The sequence below is a fragment of the Alosa alosa genome, chromosome 20, assembly GCF_017589495.1.
Source record: "Alosa alosa isolate M-15738 ecotype Scorff River chromosome 20, AALO_Geno_1.1, whole genome shotgun sequence".
Taxonomy (NCBI): Eukaryota; Metazoa; Chordata; class Actinopteri; order Clupeiformes; family Clupeidae; genus Alosa; species Alosa alosa.
This window is the reverse complement of record NC_063208.1, coordinates 21,391,452-21,417,713: the sequence shown is the minus strand read 5'-3', so window position 1 is coordinate 21,417,713 and position 26,262 is coordinate 21,391,452. Positions and strand designations below refer to the sequence as shown.

Sequence of the window (26,262 nt, the reverse complement as noted above, 5' to 3'; positions counted from 1 at the left end):
CTGCTGGGATTCTCACAGTCTGGGACCCCCTCGCTTGGGAGATGCCCCCCTAAAGGCAGACGCTCAAAACGGTCAACACACACAAGCAAACACACAGCTGACTGCTCTGCAGGCCAAAAACACGCCTGAACATCTGTCACAGGACTGAATGGGAGGACAAGTTGACCTCGTCCCCCGTTAACACAAAACAGAAGCCTGCCCTCTTCACAGCCCATTATAGTATCCCTCAAGGTCTATGGAGTGATGCTTGCTTGCTTTACCTATGTTGAATAAGGAAGATCAAAATCATTACAATAATTGGGGTGATATTGTTTCTAGTGTATTTGTTGCACCCATTTATTTTAGTGGCGAAGATGACTCTCTCGGCTTTCAGTGTTAGTGTTCTTCCATTACGCTAATCTCAATCCGCAAACATGCTCAGATTAGTGACTGATACGATAATCTCAACTCGCAACCCATTTAGATTAGCGGACACAAAGATAATCTGAAAACCAGAGCCAGATCCCATGTGTGTAAGTACTTGTGATGTCAGAAGACGAAACAGGCTGTATCCTTATGTACACTTATGGTAACCAACACACAGAGTATCTATTACTTAAAGAGCTGATAGTAGATATTAAAATTAAATAGCATACCATGGCAGAAACAAAATGCACAGAGAACGGTCAATATTAGGCCACAATGTTTATTCAGTAGTGTTGTTTACAACTCATAGGTACAATACTGCTTGCTTCTTTTGTAAGACTAAAAAAAAAGTTACCATTACAGTCATTGGTGCTTACAGAATTCCATCCACATCCTCTATCTGATGATTGTACCGTCTCAAGCCATGACAAGAACAAGCACATTTCCAAATGGTAGGCACTTTGTTGTTGTTTAAAACATTTGTGAATATACATTTTATATATATTTATATATAGATTTTTTTTTCATATACGAATAAGCAATTGGACTCAACGGTCAGGTCTCTAGTAACAATAAAAAACCTAATGGCTAAGAGACAAAATAAATCTAAAAAGAAACCATCTGAATGTGGCCGAGTTAAGTGTACTTATGTGGTGGTTTAGAGAATACTGAGGGTCTTTGGGTTTTGCTTGCCATGGTTTCAGTAGCCCCTCTCAGTCTGTGTGAGACTGATGGGAACTGGAAGGTGGCAGAGAAGCTAGCAGGGACATGGCAGCTGCAAGAAAACTGCGAGAGGGGAATGAAATGAGAGAGAGAGAGAGAGAGAGAGACAGAGACAGAGAGATGAGAAAGAAGGTAAAAAAAAAATTGGTAACATGGAGAGGAAAAGTACAGGGCAGGAAGAAAAAGGTTAGGTGGGGTAAAAGTGCAAACTCTAAATTACAAAGCTCAACAGTTTTCAAAGGCAACTTCACAACCTGCTGTGCTAATAAGCTTCCATGCAGAGAATTTGCCTACCTGCAGGTCCATGCATGGAAACGCAGAACAATAGACAGTGTAGTTGTGGGTTAACTACTGGCCAGCCCTACAGGGCTTGGGTTGAGCACCATGTTGTCAGCACTGGTATGTCAACAACAGTGTCTATGACAGGGCCGCTATTACGAGAGCCCGACCAAAACAAAGAGCAGAGGACCCAAGATCCTCTCTCTCAGAATGCTCCAGAAGCTTTAGCCCAGTTAAGAGGTGGGTGTGAGGGGGGGCTGTCTGGATGCGAAGTGCCCCCTTTGTACACGCGGTAGTTTCAGGAAAAGACAGCTGTGTCACAGCTGATGAGCATAATCATCTTCAGCACCACCATCACCCTGGTTACACAGAGAACTGAGATGGAGGCCAAGGGGGACACAGAGAAATGTGGGGACATTTCTACTAAACTGGCCTCGGTCCACTCAAATTCCACTCAGGGGGAGGGAGGGAGAGAGAGAGAGAGAGAGAGGACATTAAGGGCTGAGTGATGATAGCAAAAAAGAAAGGATGAAGAGGAAGCGTGTGAAGGGAAGGAGGCATTCATTATTGGCCACATCTTTTAACAAAAAAAGAAAAGAATAACATAAAGAGACAACAAATGCCCCTCCCAAGACACGCTACTCTACAGAGACCGATTAGGAGAGTGTCCACCAGTACCGTATGATAATCAACTTAAATTAAATAATTAAATACACCATTGAGATACTCTTAGGAAGGACCTGTCCGATCCCCTTGAGCATACCATTGTTTCTCATCACTGAGAACTGATGACCGTTTATGAACGTATATGCTGCCAAATGTTTTGACCTAAAGCTATATTTGAACAAAACAATAATAAATTCAGCGAAAGCCTCACTGGAAGCTTAGGATGGTTGTGAAATGCAGTAATGAGAAATGAGAAACAGAAGACAAAATAAAATAATAAACATTGTACGCCAGAGGGAGGGACATTTACATTTTGACTGTTAGTTAATTATGAAAACAGAAAAAAGCTTCATGGAATCTACAGAAAGGCATTCTTTTAAAATATATGAGAAAAAAAAAAAGATAAATTAATGAAATATACCTTTTTTTTTAAGAAGATCAACTTTAGACATGCTAGGGCAAAAGAGGGAAAAAAAAGAAACAAAAAAACAAGATTGATACAGGACAATTATATTCAATTATTTTCACGTTTAAATTTTTTTTTCTTTACAAATACATACTGCTACAGTTAAAAAGTAGTCAGTGACTAGTACCAGCTCCTTCAACAGAAGACAGATGCAAATCATGTTTTCTGGCCTGTACAGATTGCGATGCTGTGTTTTCTTTTCAGCCGTTTTTTTCAAACAAGACACAAAATAAGGTTTAAATACACACAGATTTGCTGTAAAATAAGCATTGCTTGGCTTCTCATCATTTTCTTAAAAAAAGTAGAGACAGAGAAAGAAAGAAGAGGTCTTAATTACAATTCTCTACTGAAAAGCTCCCAATGTGTTCTGGCTTTTGACTGTTGTGTTTTTGTTTGGGTCTTCCTTGTTTTTGTTTCATGGTGGTGGTCGTTGATCAGAAACCACCACCTCCCACTGTGAAGTGTTGCTTTCTGGAAGGGTAGGGGGTGTTCCAAAGGAAAGGGAAAGGAGGGGTGGGGGGTGGATGGGGGTTCGTGGGATGGCTGTCGGGAGGTCTACGCATAAAACTCCTTGGTGGGGGCCTTCTGGTAGGCTGCTCCGGATGGCTTCCTCTCTCCGAGATCGTAGCTGCCTTCGTCCTTCTTCCTCATGCGGTACACCAGGAGGAGGATGAGGAAGATGGCAAAGAGGAAACCAATGACTCCGCCAGCAATGACCGCTGTAGACAGAGAGCAAAAGAAAACTGTAGGGGTCTTTCAACAACCATATAGGAAACATACTTCCTCATACACACTCGATGCTACTTCGCCTCAAGGATACTATTGTTTTGGTCTTTTGACCAAAGGTCACTTCATTATCAGCCTCTTTTTAAAGTAACCAGCATAAGGCAGCTGGAGCCATATCAAAGGAACATAAATGTGGCCCTTTCCCTCGAGTGCATGTTGGGTCAATAATATGCCTTTTGCCAGCTGTGGCAATAGTGTCGATAAGCTGCCCCTTCTTTGGCTGTTTTCTTGACAAAACAGGCGAGCATTACAAAAACAGATGCAAACTAAGTAGTGAACTTCTCACCATCCCAGCGAGGAGGGGAAAAGCAGTTTATGTAGAACGACTCAATAAAACATGAGTGGAGCTGAGAGGGGGGGGGAGGGGGACGAGTGGGGGAAGAAGTCCCCAGAGACGTTATTACTATCATTACATTTATTGGCTTGAAAGGCCCTGAGCCTCTCTGCTTGTGTGAGCGTGGCGCGCTACTGTGCTAGTGTCTGGCTTGGGCCAGTGCAGACTTGTGGCCGTTCTATCGGTCCTGCACAGCGGTTACGGGAGACTGCCTGTGATTTGGTAACACCCCGCACCGCAGGGGCATAAACAATCCCATCTGTTTGCACTTGTGGAGGCTCTTCTCTTCTGTACTTTTATTAGTGGGGAGGCTTGCAAGGTGCAAGCAAGCCTCGCACCTCTCTCTGCGCCGTTTTGGAGAGGCTGCTGGGAGGCACAAACTTCCTGTATATCCACAACTAACCCATGTTGAAAGAATAGACTCTGGTTGAAGAGCTTAAACGTGTTTTGAAACACATTCCATCCTGTGACTCATAATATTTTGATACTTACAAGAGACATTAAATTAAAACATTCTGTACTATTCAAATAAAACATGCTGTTCTGGTAACAGGGAGGCTACAAGGAGCATTTAACATTTAGCAATTAGACCCGTCTCTTAAAACTATTTTTACAGAAACTGATTTGATGTGGGGTCCGAGTACATCAAAGGGCCATTAAGTTAGAAATGAGTTAATATGGTGCAGTGAAATAATCGGAAAGTAGAGAGAAGAATAGGCCAGGCTTCATGGGAAGAGTGGAGGCATCAACGCACCTGCCTCTTTGTGTGTGTGTGTGTGTGTGTGTGTGTACACGTTTGGGGCGAAGGCATGTACCTGCTAGCACCTCTGTCCGCTGGAAGAGGTTTTCTGAGCGCACCTCGTAGGGGTCCACGGGAGCACGAGGGGCGCTGACGGTGCTGCTGGCGACTTTCCTGCGGGGCTCCTCTGTGGTTGGAGCCGGGGGCTATAGAGAGAGAGAGAGAGAGAGAGAGAGAGAGAGAGAGAGAGAGAGAGAGAGAGAGAGAGAGAGAGAGAGAGAGAGAGAGAGAGAGAGAGAGAGAGAGAGAGAGAGAGAGAGAGAGAGAGGAGAGAGAGAGGGCAGAGCACAGTAGGACAGTCACATTCACTTGCTCTGTAGTCGCTTTCAGCTAACTTGACTGACAGTCAGGCGAGATATAAACACTTTCGCATGACGAGCGTTCTCTAGGAAATCGGACCAGTGATCAGTGTTGTATGCGACTTGCTCGACTGGTTTCACATCAGACACAAAGTGGGATGAAAAGAAAGTCAAAAAGGTGTTGGGGAGGGGAGGGGGGGGGGGGTAGCTATCAAGAGCTAAAAGTTAAAAGGTAAAAAGGTAAGAACAAGGTATAGAAAGAACAGTGAGTGAAAAACTAGGAGTCAAAAAGAGGGGAAAAAAGAAAACTGTATGCAAGTAGAGAGTGAAAGAGAGGACAAACAAATAAAGAGAAGAGATGAGATTGATAGGGGGAGAAGATAAACATGGGGGAGAAGATAAACATGAGAGGGGGAGGAGAGGAGAGAGAGAGAGAGAGAGAGAGAGAGAGAGAGAGAGAGAGAGAGAGAGAGAGAGAGAGAGAGAGTTTAATAAGAGTTAGTAAGCATAAGGATAATCCCTTCTGCAGCACGTCTTCTCTAAAGACTCATTAAATCACTGCCACTCTGACACAATCAATTCAGGAAAATGATTGAGTGTTTGTGGTGATCAGTTCAAGTGTCATTAAAATGTCCATTTAGGAACTAATGGAGAACGAGTCAGCTTCTGGTAATGAACCCATCCTTCACGCTGACCTCACAGGGTGAAATAATTGGCTGTGGGTACTTTTTTATAAGTCTTGAATTCCATGTGACTTTTTCCACATTTGTATAAAGTGACACCTCAAGAAAAGGGCAAATCCTGCTGTTCCGAAGGGAAATATGGGTGAATGCGAGAAGAACTGAAGTGGTCCAGCAGTTATTTTCATGCATGGGAAAAAATAAACTCTCAGATCCAAACTCTGCTGATAACTTCGATGATGGGAAAGCTGCAACTGACCTAGCAAGCAATTATTTTGTGTGTGCACAGCACATTCAAGGTAAGGTAGATTTCTACAGTTGCCCAATAAGCTAGAAATAATTGCTACCATCAGTTACGTTGGTGTGATGTGTGTGTGCGCATTATGTTCAGTGTGACATTTTTGTGTCCTTTGAGTGCATGAGAGGTTAGGTTTGTTTATGTATGGTTCTGTGTGTGTGTTTTTGTGTGTGTGTGTGTCTGACCTCTGTTCTGACTGTTTTTTTGGGTGTTTCCCGTGGCGTGTCTCTGGGGGTGACTGCCTCCACTCTGGGGGTGAAATCTTTGGTGGAATCTTGCGTGGGCTCTGCATTTGGTGCTATGTACAGCGTGTTGACCGTGACGGCTTCCTCAAGTTCCTCCCCAGCACCTGACACACACACACACACACACACACACACACATATATGCAGAGATGAGGAAAAAAGTATTAACACAGATTTGACACAAAAATGTATCTACAATGCACTAATAAAAAATAAATCTTCATAGACACAATTTTTTAAATGGCCAATAATGGCTATTGTAAACTAACCAATATTGGTTATTGAGGCTTGTACATATCTATTTGAGTGTGTAAATGTAACTAAATTAAATACTGCTTCCAACATGTATCAAGTGTTTGTGCACCTGAGTGAAGTGTGTGTGTGTGTGTGTGTGTGTGTGTGTGTGTGTGTGTGTCTATTGCTCAATGAAGTATATGTAAGTATGTGAACACATGCTCATCTATGCCCACTCACCTGATCCTGAGCCGGAACTGAAGTCGTCATCGTCCTCCGGGTAGCCCCCGGACCCCGTGTCCTCCAGGTACAAGTCATCCGCTGCCGAGACCGCTAACTGTTGGAACAGAACACAAAAACACACATTAAATATTAAACATGAAAAACACTTCCTTCTCTACACCCCCCACATTAACCCAGCCTTTTATTATAAATCCCCCGAAACAGCACTTCAGAGTTGGAAAACAACTCACATTATCGGTTATTTTCCAGATCCCTTCACAGATTGGACCGGCTGACCTTGCTATTACCATGAGGTGAGAGCTAATTAAAACAACATTAAAAAGTCTTTGAGCAGCAATCAAATTAAGTGATTTAACAGCATTGAGAACACCCTTTAATGGGGCTCTTTAGTGGGTGCAGAATGCCTTGTTATTTGTCAGTGAAGGGGGCAATGAGAGGACCTCTCCAGATATTTTTAGGCACGGTCGGCTGAGCTGACCACTACTCCTACGCCCTGTAGTCAGATGAGCTGATTGAGTCACGGCTCAGTCTCTACTGCCCGGTAATATTCAACCAGGAAAAACAGCCATGTCCCATACAGAGGAACACAAAGTGAAGCTATGACACAGATTTTTCTTTCATTACTAAACTATACGTTTGATACTGTTTAGAAATTACAGCTTATGTAAACGTTAGACCATATATGACGTTGTATATGCAAACCTACCGATCTGCTTTCATTCTAATTCTATATTCATACTGCAGCCCAGGAACAGCATTTCCCTCTCCATACGATTACTAAATCCTAAAGACATATGGTGTTATTTTGTGTTCTAGATGTGTTTGCTTGGGAGTGTGACTGGGAATAAGAAAGAGGTGTTTGTGAGAGTGTGTGTGTGGTGGAATATCCCACTGCCCCCATGGCAACCTCCATTCATGCCCAGTCCTGTCCAACCTAAGCCCTTCCCTCCATTCTGATGCTCCATAGTCAGAGCTCACACAATGTGGCCAACCATAAATCAACCCTTGAAGTCTCAGAAAGGCAAGGTACTGCTGGGCTGCTTGAGGCTGCACACACACACACACACACACACACACACACACACACACACACACACACACACACACACTTTGTGCCTTGAGACAACAAGCCTGTTACAGAAACAATCCTTTATTGAGCTCTGAACTCCTCAGCTGCTGAATTGACAACTACACAAAAAGAAGAGAGAACAGGAGGGAGACTGAACCATAGCAGGCGGTTCTTTGTGCCCCATGTGTGCTACGCTCCTCTTCCCCAAGAGAGAGAGAGAGCAGGGCCACCATTCACACACACAAAGCCCAGCAGGTTGGGACTGTGTACGTGTCTGTGTGCCAAACAATGTATCCTCCCGTTTGCTCTGTGAATGTCTGTCTGTAGTTATACGTCTGTGTGCAAGTGTCTGTGTGTGACCGACCGACCGACAGACAGACAGAGAGACAGAAATAAGGAAAGACAGAAAGAGAGAGAAAGAAAGAAAGAAAGAAAAAGAAAGAAAGAAAGAAAGAAAGAAAGAAAGAAAGAAAGAAAGAAAGAAAGAAAAAGAAAAAAGATAGAAAGAACAAATTCAAGCCCCTTCATAAGGCAGCTCAAAGAAAGTGTATCCATGCCCCTTCAAAGAGCAAACTCTACTCGTTAACAAAGAGACATGCTGGTCTGTTTTTGTGTGGGTGATGGAAAGACTGGTGAGAGGAGGAGCCAATGAAACATCTCAAACAATAAAAAAAAAGAGACTCGTCTGAAAGGAGCGCGGCCTCTGCAACCAAAAGAGAAGCCAGCCATCCCCGCAGTCTTGATCAAAGGGCCGCGTGTGTTCAAAGCAACTTTATCTTAACCTTTCCTCTGCGGAGTGCTCCCGTGCCCTCCTCCTGTCCGCCGCCAAGCCTCCCTGCAGCTGTACCGCTTTCTTTAAACAGGCCCCTGCACATCAGCATGCATTCACGTCAACTACAAGGAACCTTCTCTGCAACCAAACTCCAGGAGAGAGAGAGAGAGAGATGTTGTGGAAGCGGGCCACACACATGTACACAGAACAGAGGAGAGGCAGATGGAGCGATGCAGAAAGAAAGAGGTAGAGATGAGAAAGACATGTACAAGAAAGAATGTAAGGAAGGATGGTAAGCTACAGAAAAGTCCTTAAGGCATCTCACAGACTGCCCACAATGCAGAAAAGCATCACATAATTAGCCATGCACCTGGCTAGCCTAATTACTTAGTAGCTGTGGCTGGGAGATGCCATCCATAACGGGTGTTGTTACGTCTGTTAACTGAACACACTTCTGTTCTATATTCCAGTTCTGCCTGTGCACAGGGGAACTTCTTCAGGAGATCTGACTCCTCATGCTTGCCTTAAATAACCTCACAAGACCACGGAGGACTCATCAAACTAGCCCCATTACCAACCAAAGGGAAAACTTCCTTTGAACTCCCCGAGACTGGGATTGAGCAAACACTCGAGCTAACGCACACCCCGCCCTGGCACACACGCCGCCAGCAAATATGAAACACGGACACAAACACAGAAATAAACTCACACACACGCACACACACACACAGTCAAGTCCTACCCACAGACTTTAAAAATCAGGACAAACATGTTCTTGTAATAGAGATACACAGACACACATTCACACTTTCTAGTGGTGTGGTGGTGGAAGGTTTGATGCCATAGGAGGATGTTACTGATGCCAGCATAGGAAACTAAATTGAGCCTTAACCCCATGAGCCTTTTATAAGAAATCATTAAAAAAGGAACTCCAGTGACTAATTTCACTCTTATCAAAGTCTGGTGGCGAGTTTGGATGCGACTGGATGCTTCCATCCAGCGGTCACACCATGAGCTTCACCGAGCATCAAAACGCCAACTTTTCATAATGCCAACTACTTTAGTAATGCATCATTTTGCCATCAGCCCACACATGATATATATGCATTAGGTCTGTTCACTTCACAGACCTGAATGATGACGGGAGTGTGGGAGTGCTGTGGAAACACTGGCTTGCGATTTTTCGCTTTGGTCACATCAGGGTGGGTGAACACACCCCACTGTTCTCGGAGCGTAGGCTGTTTAACCTTTCAATTTTGTATTGACCAGGCCTTAACAATTTGTAGCCCCTAACGAGTGGCACAAAAGGGCAGACAGAGGGACAGGGGGGCCTGCACGGCAGTCACTCCTGTTAGGACAAAACTGCTGCTGCTACTGCTGCTGCTGCAGACTCTTCCACTGGCGACTAATGACCGGCACGCCAGCAGGAGGCGAATGATGGTGGGATGAAAAAGAAAGGGTGGGGGGATGGGTTTGGAGAGGAGGGAAGGGGAAGGGAAGAGAGTGGGGGGGGTGGTGGTGAACTTGGGGAATGAAATAGACACATGAGGAGGAGCAGGCGAAAAATACAAGGAACAAAAGAAATGAGAGAGGGAGAGAGAGAAAGAGAGGGAGGGAGAGAGAGAAAAAGAGAGAGAGAGATCACAATGACAGAAAGAGAGGAAGGGATAGAGGTGGGGCAGAGTTGTGGGAGATAAAAAAGGGAAGAGACAGAAAGAACGGAGAAACAGAGAAAAGAAAAAGAGGAAAGAGGAAGAGGAATATAAACCTAGCACAGCAAAGGAGAGATGCAGGCTGTAGGGTGGAGGAGAGGAGGAGTGGTAGTGGGAATAAATAATGGGGGCAAGGGAAAGAAAAACACAGGGAGAGAGAGAGAAACAAAAGAAAGACAAAAATAGTAAAGGAGAGGTGGAGCAGGAGATGGAGGAGGGGGCAGCTTACGGAAGAAAGACAGAAAGAAAGAAAGAGAGAGAGAGAGAGAGAGAGAGAGAGAGAAAAATAGAAAGGAGAGGTGAAGAGATGGAGGAGAGAGAGAGGAAGTGCAGAATGGAAGAGAGAGAGATTACAGAGAGAGAGAGCCACAACAAGACAATCTGTTGCCTGCAGGTTACTCTTCGCTAAAAGCCTGTCAAACTGCATGTCCATGCCTAGCAACCTTTGAAAGGCAGAAAGGGCTCTCTGTGTGCCGGTGCACGAGGCAGTGTGCTGGACGCTGGGAGCCATGTTGTTTAAATGCGGTCACAGAGGGCCAGGAGAGGAGGGAAGGACTCCAACTCAACTCCCCCTACACCTCCTGTCCAAATCCACATGGACAGAGACACTTACAGAAGCCAAGCCACCAGGAAAGGGGGGAGGAAGAGAGGAACTCTGTGTCAGATGTGCATGCGTGCGAGTACCGTGCGCACACACAAGCACTTGTGAAGAAAAAAAACATATTTTGGACAAATTCCTGCACACACACACAGAAAACAAACACACCAAGATAACAACACGTCCAACGCAAACAACATTCTTCATCGAGTCACTGTGTTAAAGTTTTTTCTTTCTTAGGACGAAACCTCAGCTGAACTATCTTCCCTTTCTCTAACATCTCTCTCTCTCTCCCTCTTTTTCTCTCTCTCCCTGCAGACTCTCACCACACATCCAGTCACCACAACCATTCATCTCCCGCCACAGCTTCTGGAGATAAGGGCCTTCCCGGACTCTCCGAAGGCAAGTGGATGGGGCCTGTTTAGGGGCCAACGTGGCAAGGATGATGGGGGTGACAGAAGACCAAAAGAAGAGCCACACGGGGTAAAAAGCTCAGTGTTGGTCCCTTTACCGTCCCTGTCAAAGAGGAGAGCACTGATGATTGTAAAAGGGGTGCTTTTCACAAGCCTGTGGGGGAAGGAATGAATCCATTTGAATGACAGGCTTAGGGCAAAGTGTTGAGAATGGGCTTCCTCAGACACAGGCTTGTTTGAGGCTACCGCCGCATTCAGCTCCAATGCAGAGTTTCTACCCTCTAGCTGACAGCAGTGACGTACAACCCTTCAGGGTTTTATCAGCTTATGTTCACAGGGGGAACCCTTGAAGACTCTCTTTGCATTATTTGCTCATTCTTTGCAGAACGCCTGAGGGTCCTCAGAGTAACCATTCACAGCATTCGCCAACTACAAGAGAACCATTCCTTCCTTAGGGGTTCTGATTTTTAACTATAACCTTTTATACCTTATCTTAAAAGGTTTTAACCCATGAAAGACCTTGTCTGGCTTAAAAGGCTGAGAGTTACAGAAAGAGGCTCTCTGGCTGGTAAAGGGGGGTGCAGCAAAGGGTCCAGATCCTGAAGTGAACACACAGTGGATTATCACCTTAGTATCGGTGGGGTGAACCCAGCAGGAATGGTGCAGCCGGGGGTGAGGGGCAGGCAGACAGACAACGCTCTGTAATGTAATGGCACTGAGTCTGCATGGTGGTAAGACTGGAGAAGAGAGAGGGAGAGTCATCTGCCCAAAAGAAGCAGGTGGGGTGTGTGTGTGTGTGTGTGTGTGTGTGGGGGGGGGGAGGAGGGGAAATGAGGGGCGGGAGAGTAGGAGGGAGTAACTTGTGGTGCTCTTCCAAGCCTGAGATTTTACTGCCCTCCTGGGGATCATAATCAGGAACTAATTAATAGTCTTTCAGAGCGGAGAGAAAGAGGAGGGGGGGGGGGGGGAGAGGGGCTAGCTGGAAGCGCAGTCCAAAACCGTGGAGGCCAGGCTCAAATGGACTTGGATCCAGTCCATGTTCCGGAAAGGGAGAGAGAGAAAGGGTGAAAGAACAGAGAGAGAGAAGTTTGAGTGGTGACATCACTCATTCTCTACGAGCCAGCTAATCTCCAAAGCAGAAGCACCTCCTCTGGCCAGGCAGGATCTCCCCCTCCTCCTCCTCCACTTCTTCAACCTTTCTTTCTCTCCATCATTCTTTCTGTCACTATCTTTCCATGTCTCTCTCTTGGGGCCTGGCTTATGTCCTTTCCTCTTTGCGGCTCTGACAAGTCAGCCCAGAGCTGCCACTGACGCAGGTAGCGATGCCTTATCACCCAACATATGAAAATCCTGTTACAGGACGAAATCCGGACCTCTGGCAGAAAGATCAAAACACACACACACACAGACCTGATTCCCCCATGCTCTCCTAAAAGCTCATGTATTTACTGTTCTGAACAGAGGAACCACAAAACAGCTCTCTGCAGTTTATCCTCAGTACACTCAAAAGGTTTGTCCCTCTCTGGTGGATTTTCAGAGTGCAGTCCAGATCCTTTGAAGAGGACTTGTCTTCAGCATACACTGGCGATCAGAGGGTCCTCATCATGGACACTTCCTGTTCCCTGACCCTCACAGAGAGGGGGGGGGCACCTGGCACCCAGTGGGGATTAATACCAGCTCAGATTCCAAAACAAACCCGACTGGCTGACATACGCAAGCGGGCTCCACATTCCCGACCGTCCCTGCCAACCCAGCACTGTCCCTTAGGAACCTTACAAACCACTGGCCAGAGGGGAGCGCAGACAAATAGGTTGGACGAGGGCTGTGGCTCAACAGTCACCAAGGACCTTACATCGACGATCTGTATATTTCCACAGTATACTCAGCAGCACAAATGTATAGGTGTATGCTATGTATATTCTAGAAATGGGGGGGGTTCTCCAAGTTTGTTGGTTTTTCATCATGGGACGGAAGCCAACTGCCACCACCAGCACATTAATGGCCTGAGCCATTTAGAGAGCACCATCATATGATGCATCTATCCCCATAAAGTCTGGGTAAACAATCACAGCCGGGGCCCGTAATTAAAACCAGTAGACCCTGCAGTGCAGGCCCGGCCTACGGGAGAGATTTGGGCCTTCTTGCAGAGTAAATACCCTCAGTCGCCTCAGATATGATGATTAACCTTACCACACGGTCGGAAAGAGGGGGAATATACAGCCAGCTCCTTTTTCTGAACGCAGATGCCAGCTTGAAGCTATTTTTTTATACCGCAAAGGTTTCTCTGTTACTTCAGTCAACAAACACCTTGTCAAAGTCCACTCCAGTATAGGCATATGAAAGGTGCCCAAATGCGAACAATAATACATTTATACCAACCAGGGTTGGAAGGGCTTCTGGAAGAAATTAAGATGGATCTGTTAGAGAGGGAGCTGCGGCAGATTGAATGACACCTAAAATGAAGTTGGTGTTGAGTTAATGTGATGTATTTTAACGGTGGCATATGAGGGAGAGGAGAAGTCTGCTGTCATGGTAGCAGGTGAACTGGGAACGCTCCCGTTTGCTGCAAAGCATCCTGATGGGGTCACACAGAGGGCAGACAAGAGGGTATCACAGTTAGCCTCGATACGCCACTCATGCACATAACAAAAAACCTGCAGCTGTCCTTACTTACCCTTCTCTCCTAGTCTACTTGCACTATATATTGTAATTCTCTAACCAACTCTCTATCTGTCCCATGCGCCATTTAATTTCCCTTTCTTTTGCAATCTCTTCTCTTCCATTGTTCTTTTTCTTCCATTTCTATACTTCTACCTCTTTCTATACCTCCTCTAAATGCTGATTCATTACAATCCTCTCTTCACCCCTTACTCTCGCTTTACCCTTCACTATCTATTCCTTTCTTTTTTACCCTCCACACTGTTTTTTTAACTGAACCAAGACAAGATCTCTCTGAAGAGCTTGGGTCAGAGCGCAGAGCTCTTTCCTTTTGGCTGCTAATAATAAAACAAGCTGCAGCTATGACTTCCTCTCTCTGGTATTACTTCCTGAAGGGAAGAATGTCCATTTCATGGCTTCCAGAAAAAATACAGGAAAGTGAAAAAAAAAAAAAAAAACAAAACAAAACAAAGGAACATGATTTGAACCAGCCAACACAAAACACCTGCAGGCTATTTTGTTCATTTCATCATTCTTCATTGCTTTAAAGCAGCAAAAATTAAGTCATAATTCCTTTCAATAAAAGAATTCCCAGTTGGGAGACCACAGCACTGATACAATGTATCATCTTTCACTTCATTTTGAGCTTCGCTAGTTTATGGGTAATGTATCGCACTACCCACCCACACCTGCCTATTGTCAGGCAGGCCGCTCGCAGCTGCAGTGAGACGGCTGAGTGACTCCAGTTTAGCGCTCTAGATATTTTACGAGCCGACTAATTAAAGCAAGCCTCGTTTAGCCACTCTCCCACAGCCCTCAGGCTTCCAGGATTCACTGCAGTGTCTGGGCTTGATTGACTGGTCTGGTATGGCCTGTGCAGAGACTTCAGAGGGGTCCTGGCTGATCCAATCACCACTCTGCATGGGTCCACACACACACATATCCGAAACACACCTTCTCTGCTATGGGAATTAGGGTAAATTCCTCCACAGAGCAAAGTTTTTTGATACATTGGGGAACGCTGGGAGTCTTTGTGCGTGCTGTAACTCTATATACTGGGAAATGTCTCTCACCTACCAGTCTGTTCTAGGGAGAGAAACTTTAAGATTTGCTCCAGCTCAGCATGTCCATACCCCTGCAGTCAAAGTAGAAACAGAAGGAGTACAGCTCTGGAAGCTGGCAATAACACATATACAATTTCATAAGACACCACTCTGGCTCCAGCAATCTACAGACCTGAGGGGCACAATATAACTAAATTAAGGAAGGGCATGATAAACACGACGATCAACTTACATTCCAGTGACTTTCCCCTACATGACAAGCATCTGCACTCCCTTTGGTCCATAATCTTGACTACAACATTCCTAAACTAAGTTGCTTGTTTGTCTTCAAGGTAGTAGTAGTTTAAACATTTAAATTCTTTGCTGCACACTGTATTAAATGCCAGGTGCTGGACAGTATAACGCTAAAGCCAACTGAAATGCCATCACAGATATACCATGAAAAGCATTGAAAGGCTGAAACACTTTAAAATAAAACTTGTACGTGGTTGATGCTCTTTTCATATATTCATCTATATTATGTACAAGTGTCAAAAGAGTGAGGCTGTTGTTATAGCTTCAGTAAGATGTTTTATTGTGCCTCAGGGATAATGGATAGTGTTCTCTGAAAACGAGAGGGCCAAAGAAAGACAACAGAGAACCTTATTCTGGGGACATAGGGCATAAGTCTTTCATACGCCTGACCTGCTGCTACGGGAATAAATCAATGGGAAAAAAAATGAGTCAGGAGAAAGTCTTTCTTGCTGCAACCCAGGTTAAAGTATGTACAATAATACGCTGCACAGCACCCAGTTCCCCATCGTCATCATTTCTCTCCCTTCAATGAAATTTATAACCATGTGGTCACAGTAACCTCTAGAGAGGCACTTTTGGACTTAATAGATTTTTAGGCACAGTAGTGTTGGACTCAGGGGGGGATTGGAACTGCAGGTCCCTTGTGTAATTAGCATGACTACCCTGTTAGAAATTAGCACAGTTAGCAGCTAATTTTCTGGAGTGGGAGCGACCTCACCAATGCTCCAGCCATCTCTGCGTGAGGCGAATCAGATTTCCATTCCCTTGCCAGCATCCCTGGGCTTGGTGGTGGTGGTGTGCAAGCAGTAGATAAGGGGGGGGGAGGGTGTCTCTGTTTCAGAAACTTGTGCCTGCGGCAGATTGTGGCCTTACTGCTACCTCAGAAAGGGAGATGCCCTTTCTGGTCAAGAGGAGGTTACAGTTGTGCTGAAGGGCCTCCAATACAGGGAGGAAATGAAAAACTTGGGACAGAAATTCCGGGGGCAGGAGGTTTCTTGGAGATGGGTGTATGGAGCCTGGGAGACTTGGGATGGGTGTGTATGTGTATGTGTGGGTAGATGACGAGGTTGAAGGATGTTCCACAAAACAGCCTCAATCAGGAGCTGTGTGTGATGCAAAAACCCCACTGCAGTTGGATCGAATGCAGTTCATTTCATGCAGTACGGAGGGGTCAAAGCTTTGGTCTTGGCTATTTGGGGGAAGCACATTTCCTACTTAAACATTCCACAGAGGCTCTAGGTTCAACTGCCAGGTCTGTGCTTGAAGACAAATAACAGGAACTCACTCTGAACCATTCCCATATGCAGGGAAAAGAGATTACTAACAACTTTAATCAGTGGAAATGGGCCTGGATCAGTCAGTCACCGACAGATTAACACAATTTGGGCAAATTGATCGTAATACGACCGCCAAATGAGATGGATACGTCTATATGACGTGGACGGGGGGGAAAAAAAACAACAACTTAATCCCATTTTCCCCATTTATTAATGAGAAGATCCTGGACAGCCAATGAAAAAGCTTGTGAGAGAGACAGGTGGAGTACATGTGGGCACACATGTCCACCCATGAACTGAACGGCAGCACACCAACAGACACTGCGCCACACAAGCGGCGTGTCCCTCTCTCCCTCACACCTGCCCCCCCACCCCTGCTGCCCTGTGCCTGCCCAAGCCCTCCTGTGCTGGCAGAGCAGGGTGGGGGGGATCAATGCTCCCTTTCAGGCTGCTGCGTGTCTGGCATTTCCTTCATTCCTCCACAAACACAGGTGGTGCCTCAGGAGGGGCCCGTGGTGGTGGTGAGGTTAGGTTGGGGGCGTGAAGGGGGGTGGAAGACTGAGTATCATGGCAGCAGTATATGTAACCAACACCACACCACACACATAGACATACAGACACGTAAACACATACCAGTTTCCAACCAATAAGTGACTTGACTGTTTGCCAACTGTATCAATGACAAATCTTTCAAGAGGGTGTGAGAGTTTTGGAAAACTTTCCAAGCTGTAGTTCAGAGATATCTGTACGTTACTCAAACAAAACAAACAAACAATGCTCAAGCCTCAGATGTGAAGTACCTGAAATATATATATATATATATTATTCGTAAAAAAAGATATAAATATGTAATGTAGGGTGGAACGATTTGGGGGAAATAACATTTTTTTCTGACAAATATTGTGATTGTGATTTCTTTTGCATAATTTTTGACAGTCAAGCTTCAAGCTCAATGGACACTGTATGACACATTCCTTCACTCATTTCCATACTCTTTTTAGTCTTTAGACTTTTTGTCTTTTTAGGCAAGATCATCACTACTTCTGAAAGCCTTTTGTTGCTGTACATTTGTTGCAGTGCTGCCTATGGTGCTTTTTCAAGTTGCTACATGTTCATCATGTTGCCTCAGGAGGTAGAATTGCTTGACAATAGGTTTCGCATACCTTTGTTTGCTTGTCATTTCTGGTAAACCTAAAATACTCACAAATAACCATGGTTGCAAGCTGTATCCTTAATTGCATTAGTTGGAATTGCGAATAATTCGATTAAAAATAGATTAATCTTTCAGCCCTAATATAATGTTTGGATAACTTCATTGGGCAAGAGTGATATTGCAAGAGTGATATTGCAAATGACACAGAAATCTGTATAAAAAATACAATGAGCCCTGATTCTGACTGAGGGCCAATTACAGATGTAACCATTATCCTTGATCTTCTCACAATACATTCAGAAATCCCATTTACATTCCACTTCCATTCAAGATCCATTCACTCAGGTTATCGAAGCAGCCAAGATCTCTAGAGATGTCCGTCTTCATAGTTTTTCTTCTGAGAGCTGTATTCTGGAAGAAGAGGATTTATAAATATGTGACTCGCCACTTTTGTTCTCCCGTGTACACTAGTGTGCGCTTACGACATTTTTCTCAGTGTCTCTCCGAACCAGTAGAGCGGAATCGCCAGCAGAGCTCCGTCAGGGGAAACGTTTGGCGGAATTCTCTCGCACGGACATGAATTCACAGTCAAACTAGGACTACATAAAAATCACTTTGTTCTGGTGCATGTGATGACCTACTTCCACACCACTTTCCAAAGGCACAGGAAATGAAATGTAACTGTGATAAGGCCAGGTGAATGTGCTGCTTGTTAGAGAATAGAGAATGATGAGGGGCTTTTGACAGATCCCCATTAGAAAAGCTACATCTCCATTAAAATGTTGGTTTCTCATGAAAACAATCATCACTTTCTCAGAATGGTACACAAATATATGTACCATGCATATGCATACACATGCTGGTGAGGTTTAGTTCTGTTGCAGTGTGAGCGTAATGACGCAAATTCAACAGAAGGTGTCACATTCCTGATTATAATGTGGAATCAGTGTGAATCTGACTATTTCTTTTTAGCCTGTCTAGATACAGACCAGGCCTCAATCAGTATTAAGTCAGGGTGCTTTGTCTCGCCAGCCCTAAAAAACACCTCCTCAGGCCAAAACGGATTCTGATGTATAAATTTGCTGCCAGTTCAAAGTTAATTTAATCCACTTTTCTCTCTCCCTCTTTTTTTTCATGACAGCCAAATGGTGCCCAAAAAAACGGGTGTGGAAGAGAGAGGGAGAGAGAGAAAGGGGCGGCTTTTGTGCAGCTTTTGTCCTACCTCCAATAGCAGACCTTTCTCCACTCTGACAGGAAGCTTGTGACTTGTCTGGTGTCGGCTCATTAACCCCCGGCGGCCCACAGGGCCAAAGGACATCAAAGAATTGCCGAGGAGACGAGGGAGCAAAGGCCACAGGACAATAAAGCTGTAGCGTCCAACGGCAGGAGGGGAGGGGAGATGAGCAGCTGTTGCTGTCCAACTTGCTCTTCAGGGCTACAATAACCTTTTGAAAAGGTACTTTCTCATTTCAACAAAAATATACCTTGTTTTGATCAAATCCAGTGTGCAGTGACGAGAGGAAAAGTGCCAGCAGAATAGAGTGGCTTCATTCCAAATTGATCCCTTAGTGTGACGCCAACAATAGTGGATCAATAAGGGATGATATGGTAACAATTTGACTTTATTTGACTTCGCGCTTGTGTTGATTTACTGGCAGTGAGGCAACGTGAGGAAGCGAGGTACGGGGGGCATCTGTCAGCGTTTATTCACGGTCCTGCTGGCTTCAGTAACCCCTGTGTAAATCTACCACACGTGCTTGTGTGCCGCGGGGAGGAAAGGGGGACAAGAAAAATGACGTGAGCCATCATCCTGCCAGTGCTCCATCATCACACTGCCTTGCAAATGGGGCCTTATCAGTGCAGATAAAAGCTTTGGCGGAGCCGTGTGGAAGTGCCACGGGTGGGGGTTGGAGTTGTGGGGTGGGGTGGGGAGGGTGATTTCACCGCTTCACCAGCTCATCTGCTCCAATCCTCACAGTTACAGCGATTGAATTGCCATCCAACCCTTCCCTAAGAGGATTTGGCCCTCAGGGAGTCAAAAGGCCGAGGCATTTTGGTGGTAGCTGTGGTGGGAGAGGATTCAAGCACTGCTGCTCACGTAGGAGGAGGAGGAGGTGAAAGGACGGGAGGGTGAAATACATCATGTGCAGGGTTTTATCTGAGGAAAAGAGGAGGATCTCTTGGGAAAAAGAGGCATCATAATAATAACCGCAAGGCATTGGCATCGTTTGTGCTTTCAAATGGTGAGGTGGAGGAGTAACCCAAGATAACGTCTTCAGCCTGGCCTTCAACAGCAGGCTGACTAGCTGGTGGCGGGCAATGAAGGGAAGTGAGAACAGAGGCGAGGAAGTGTGCATGTTTCTCGCTCACTACGTACAATCACAATCATACTCAAAATTAGCTCCTGGCCATTCAATTCCAGCTTGATGTTTTTCAGGTTTTGGTTTTATGGCCTTTTTACCCTTGCTAAAAATAATCATATAGGGCTGTTATCGCCATTTTGCAATAAAATAATGCTAAATGCTGAGCCTGATTGCAGGGGAATGGTGTGTGTGTGTGTGTAGCATAAGGGCTTGCTCTGAGTGTGAGGGTTCTAACGGCAGGCAGGGTGGTTTGGAGGCAGGAGCACATGGCAGGTGGTGATTTCTGATCCCATTATACTGGGCTAATCCTGTGCATGCAGCACGAAGGAGGAACACCGACAAACTGGAGCATTCTGTCTAACCACTGTGCTAAGCTAAGCGCTGACCTGAGGGCAAAGCATCATTGGAAAGGCCATAGGGGTGGGGGGATTCTCTGCAGTTCCATACAGGTGGCAGACATAAAAAATAAAATAAAAACACAGCTTGGTTCAAAAGAGAGTCCTTGTTAAGACTTATTGTGCAACTGTGCTCTACAATGCAGGTCAATATACATTTTTTCTTTTTCTTGCTAAATGGGTCAGGGCATCAATCAGAGTGACGGAACTATAAGCCTGACTGGCGAGAAGCAGAATGCCCATTCCCCTTCAGCTGCCCAATCATTGCTAAAGGTGGGCATTCTGGGCAATGGGTCACTAAACTCTGTCTTGGCTTAACCAGCAAGCCTTGATCCAGGATTGGGAGCAAAGTGGCTTGGCATCACAGAGATGTTTGAACCTTGGCACAAAGAACTTTTGTTAAAGTAAAGACTCATTTGTTTAAATTGTATCTAACTAATTACTTCTTACAGAGTTGTGGTTTGTATTGTATATGTTTATGGCTATTGGTATTAAGTCTATTACAATTTTGATATATTTTTTAATTAAGACCATATGACTTTACTTTATACTGCTAATGTAATGTTTATTGAGGCCATTTTGAGTCGCTTTGGACAAACGCATCTGCTAAGAACTATAGTTATACCACAAACATGATAACAGAAGTCACAAAATGTATAGATTATGTGCAGGCCCTCGGAGTGCTTCAGTTTGGTCCAATGTATGTCTTGTCCTCTTTGCGCCACACTAGAATTAATTCCTCTACGCTTGTGCCAGCATGCCAATCATCACACATTAAAGTTAGAAGCAGCCTATTAGACATCTTGGGCCATTTCTTATGGAGGTTATGGGGTATGGTTGGGATCAGAATGCTACCCTAGATTTATCCAGAAGCATGATTGGTTGGGGAATGGGTTCGGAGATTAGTTGTTTATGAGGACACAAGAGAGGTGGTGGCACATGCAGGAGATTAGCTGGAATCCAGGGCGCAAAGCAGGCCACCACATCCGCAGCAAAGCCACCCCATCAGTCACAACTACTCTAACGATACAAAAATACTGGCAACTTTAAACTTTACCTTCACTCGTTAGTTGTCTTCAGACAACTTTTAATAGGCCACATACAATCACTACGCTCATTACCTCTGGCTTTTAAGAGGCGGTAGAGTGAGCTTGGTCTTCGACATGTGGAACTTAGCAGTACTAGCAGCACGAAGAGAGCTAAACTTCTGGAAACAACGTGCCTTCATTTAATCAGATTTCCTGCATTTTGGATGAAACGACACATATCAAAAAGGTCTCATGCACATGAAAGGACAAACCCCATGCTGCATCTGTGCTGGCACTGCACCGCCAAATCATGCTGGGTGTTCAGTTAGCTGTGAGGGGCTGAACATCAGCGTGCCATCCAGCAGGGCCTGTGTGTGTGTGTGTGTGTGTGTGTGTGTGTGTGTGTGTGTGTGCTGATACCTCCTCTGCCCAACAACAGGGGAGAAACATATTTCCACCACCTCTGCACGGACTCTTCCCATCTGTCAAACTCCATTACCTCCCTGCGCATCCCAAAATGATGCGCTCTTGAGCAAGACGTGGACACCCTGGTGCACAGCACAGGCATCATGCAGTCCGTCTGAGCCTGCAGAGAGTCTCAGGTCACCGTGCCAAAGTTTGAGGCTGACTGGACCGGCTCGGCAGATGTTTTCCTGTTTCCCTCCTTTCTGTTCCATGAAAGCTCAGCATATCCACATGGAATGAAAACGAAAATTCCTCTAGCCAGCCTTAATATGAGACCTTATGTTGTTGTTTTTTGGGCTTTGCCCTCAGGATGTGACCTGTAAAGCTGGACGCTATGGTCCTCTAGTACAATTTCAAAACTTATTGGGATGCGTCTGTTCTTCTTTTTTACTCCCCACCCCCTAAATTCATATTTCATTTTGTGTGAATAATTCAGCTCTGGCAACAGAAATAGGTCCTGTAGCACAGCTTGTCTGTGCTGTAAATGTTTAATGCTGGTGGTGGTGGGGGGGGGAGCGTCCTCCCAGCGGACACAAGCAGCTGAGCAGTTTATCAGGACAGAAAGCCCACTCTCCCCGCCGAGACCAGCCCGCAGCCAACACTCAGAGCAGACACCACTTTGTCTTTAATCACACACACACACACACACACACACACACACACACACACGCTCTCTCTCTCTACCTCACACACACACGCTTGCTGTATCTCTCTCACACACACACACACACACACACACTCTCTCTCTCTCTCTACCTCACACACACACACACACACGCTTGCTGTATCTCTCTCACACACACACACACACACACACCAACCCACCCAGCATATGCAAACACACAAAAAACTAGCTAGTGCTCACACTCACATCCCAGTCCAACCACACACACACACACACACACACACACACACCAGATAGAGATCACTAACAAACTGAGCAGACTAAAAACAGCTTTCATATCGCTGCCAAACCTCCTGCAAAACGCTCAGCCCCCAAAGTCTTTCCCCCTCTGCCGTAATCCTGCAAGAATGTGTGGTTGCATCTGCAGTAGTTTCCCAGTCTCAGACACAACACATACACACGAGTGTACACACACACACACACACACACACACACAGCATCATCATCTTTTGTCTCATTCCTTCACGTCGTTAGGACCTCATGACAACCAGGAGGTCACTGCTCATTGGTCAGATGAGCGCCACACAGTCTTCTGATTGGCCCTGTGGCATGTTGAATGCAGTGGCAGTGCATTACGCTCATCATCCTTAATATGTCTGCACGCACGTAGCACATTTGTGATAAATCTATTTGGAGTTGGAACCATGTCGCAATGTCTAGAGCATAAAAGAACGTGAGGCTTGTGGAGGCATACGCCACACCAACGAAGAACTGCCCCACTTCCCCACTAATTAGTTACTTAAGAAAACTCCCTGTATGAGGGCCATAAAGCTTCCATCTGTCTGAGCAAAGCACATCCTTTCCTCACTCCCCACCAGTAAATTTGGACCATGTGTGAGTTGAGATGGAGGCAGTCATGCAAAAGATAAGCTTAACATTATATAAATATAGAACACTGGGAAAGATATGAATCCAAAAATTCAACTTGTTTTATGTAAACATCAGCAGAGGAGTTTCCAAATAAAATCCATACAACACACCCCAAGCGTATCATTTTTAGGACAAATAAAAATGAATAATGATAGACTGACAGTGGTAACTGTTGTGCCAGCTGAAGAAATCCCAATTCAATCACCTCCAAATCAACAGCACACCTGCTGTGCTAAAGACAGGCTTGGCTGGTGCATAGCAAAAAAGCACACAAAAGCGCTCGCACGAAAACCTTTATCAGTCAGACAGCCACGTGAGCTTAAGAGGAGGGCGTGTGACAGACAGACAGACAGACAGTATGTGGTCTCAGCAGGCCCTGGCCAGACAGGTGAGGGAAGGACAGCCTGCTGGACTGCCTGTTTGGTTTAATCAAAAGAGATTAAACCAATCATCTATCATCATGCTGCATGCTGCTCTAAGAGTTGCAATCAGTGGTTTTAGATGTCAAAAAATATTTTAGGCCTGACAGGCATGGCAGAGGAGATGCAAAGGCATGAAAATGTTTCAGTAAATAAAAGCATTACCTTATGTGTCCTTGTTTCCATCATTTTACACATGTATTTGTATAGAATGCCAGACTAAGAAAAGAATACCTGAAACAATAGAGAATGTTTTTTGGGGAATTACAGATGCTATATTATAGTATTGCAGTCAGATATACATAGGAGGGCTGTTAAATCCCTAGTGCTGTAGGTAGGGGACGTCCCACATTGGGCAAATTGGCCAGGCTAATCAACAACCAAGCCTTTTTTTTTTTTACCATCAAAAACAAAATCATCACCAAATCAACCTGTGTGGGCACTGGGCATTACACCAGAATTACTTTGTGGCATGGGGACTTGCCAGCACAGAATTACCAGAGGCTGAAAGTGTGAAGCAGCTGACCTGATCTACTGACCGGTGTTACAGTTGGGTAATGACTGGGAGATAGAGGCGCTTCTTTTTGGGCCACACAAAATGAGGGATCATTCAAATGTGTTGGGGGATGGATTTGGGGCGGTGGGTGGGCAGGGTGAGGCTGAGCCTGTTCAACCATCTGTGGAAGACACACATCCTTTTGGTGTGTGTTTTTCCTATGGGCCTAAATCGTTCATTACCCCTCGTGTACATGCGCACACACACACACACACACTGAACACAAACACACACAGACTAAATCAGGCCCCGGTGGCCTCTGCTGAAAAGGGGACAGAGTGGAAATGAGCATGTCAGCTGTGTTTGCATTCCTGATGAAAATTCATGGACTTGAACACGCTGCACTAGAAGTGTGTCCCTCCATAATGGGACTTTATAAAAGCGTGATAAATGTGTATGCTTTGGTGAGCGTGTATCTGAGTTCTTATGTACTTAAAATTTGTGTGTGTACTGTGTAGGTGTTCGTTTTTTGTTTTGTGTGTGTGTGTGTTCTGTTGGACGCAGATGGGTGCTAACAGAGTGCATTAGTCCAGATAATCTCGTGCTCATGAGGCCAGGGCATTAAAGTGTCTGAGCACGTCAAAAGCGCTGAGAGGTCCTGATGCTTTCTGCCCTGCGGTGATTAAAGATCAACTGAGATTTCACTGTTTATCTCTCTGCATCTCTCTTGCCGGTGTTCCTCTTTTCTCGTTCCTTCCGTAGGCCGTTCTCTTTCTGACACACTCCAGCTTCCTCAGTCTCTTTCCCTCTACCGTTTCTGTCACTGTAAACTCTGTTCCTTCTTTTATTCTGTCCGTTTCTTTCCATTTCTTCCTCTGAACTTCTTTCTTTTTGTTATCTCACTTTTCTACCTGTGTCTCTCTCAGTCTTTTGCTCCCCACTGCCTCTCAGTTTCCTTTTCTCTCTGTGGCTAGTGGACTAGTCAGACATGCAGTGTCTTGTACTTGTGTCTTTTAACATCTCTGTATGTGTGACATTCTGAATCATTCACTGCAGCATCCATCTCGTATTCTCATCCTCAAAATAGCTGGACCCACATGAAAGCTTTGCAGGCTAACATTTGATGGCCACTGAAAGCACTGCTGTGACTGACGGATAACAACAGCACGCTCGCGGCTCAAACTAAATAGCACAATCTCACCGATCACCTCCTGCCACTGTGTGGGCATCTGAGGTCACATGACTGGCGGGAGGAAGTGCGATGACCTTTCTGAGTTCTCACACAGACACACACTCACTTCTTTGGGTATCACCACAAAACAAGCAGCGCCCGTTTCGCTGTGTACCTGCCGCGATGGCCGCTTCCTGTTTGTCAGTTCAGTTCCCATGACGACACTTATCCATCTTTAAATCAGTCCCGCCATCACAAGGAAATGGTTTAGCGCTTAGTGGTTAAATCTGGCATAGACAGCGGCAGGAAGAAGGTTGATTAAAAAAAGAAAATGCTGTCTCAATTCACTTTGAGGGGAAATTGTTGGTGGCTGGTACCACAGAAAAAGTGAAACTACAGTGAGGCACAGTCTCTTTTGTGTGCCCACACACACACACACTCACTCTCACACAATCATGGCATATCGACCACAGGAAGCGTTGAAGCTGCCTAAACAGTATGAGAGATAAAAAATGGCACCAGACACAGAGGGTTTTCCCCCACTTCCCTAGGCTCACTGCATTTTTCAATTAGGGCGCCTTTTAGAAGCGATCAAGGACCGCTCATAAATACGAGGCGGGAGCACAGATGTGTTAAATGCAGCATGACCCTTTCCAGAACAATCTCCAGTGTGGGCGGAATGGAGCTGGTGACATCATGCCCTCATCAGCACCCCTGACAACATAATGTGTTCCGTCCTAAACCGCCAGCACTTAAAACTGTGCATTTTAATGCATCCCATACACCAGGACTTAAGTGTGACTGCTGCAGAATATTCTAGTGGCATCCTTTCATTGAAGAGAGAAGGAGACATCAAAACATCCAAACTGTTTTTAATAAGCTGTGGGGCAGTCATCGCAAACA

At 45.3% G+C, this 26,262-nt stretch overlaps 1 protein-coding gene across 1 annotated transcript in view; it reads right to left on the bottom strand.

Annotated features, from left to right (window-relative positions):
* Nucleotides 1–665: 665 nt before the first annotated feature.
* sdc2 (syndecan 2) overlaps nt 666–26,262 on the bottom strand; it is a 31,059-nt gene continuing 5,462 nt past the window's right edge. Inside the window, exons 2-5 of the mRNA XM_048230208.1 lie at nt 6,455–6,551; nt 5,921–6,084; nt 4,475–4,604; nt 666–3,258 (exon numbers count right to left, since the gene is read on the bottom strand). Coding sequence (XP_048086165.1) covers nt 3,095–3,258; nt 4,475–4,604; nt 5,921–6,084; nt 6,455–6,551 — 555 coding nt within the window. The 3' untranslated portion in view covers nt 666–3,094. The remainder of the gene's footprint in view (nt 3,259–4,474; nt 4,605–5,920; nt 6,085–6,454; nt 6,552–26,262) is intronic.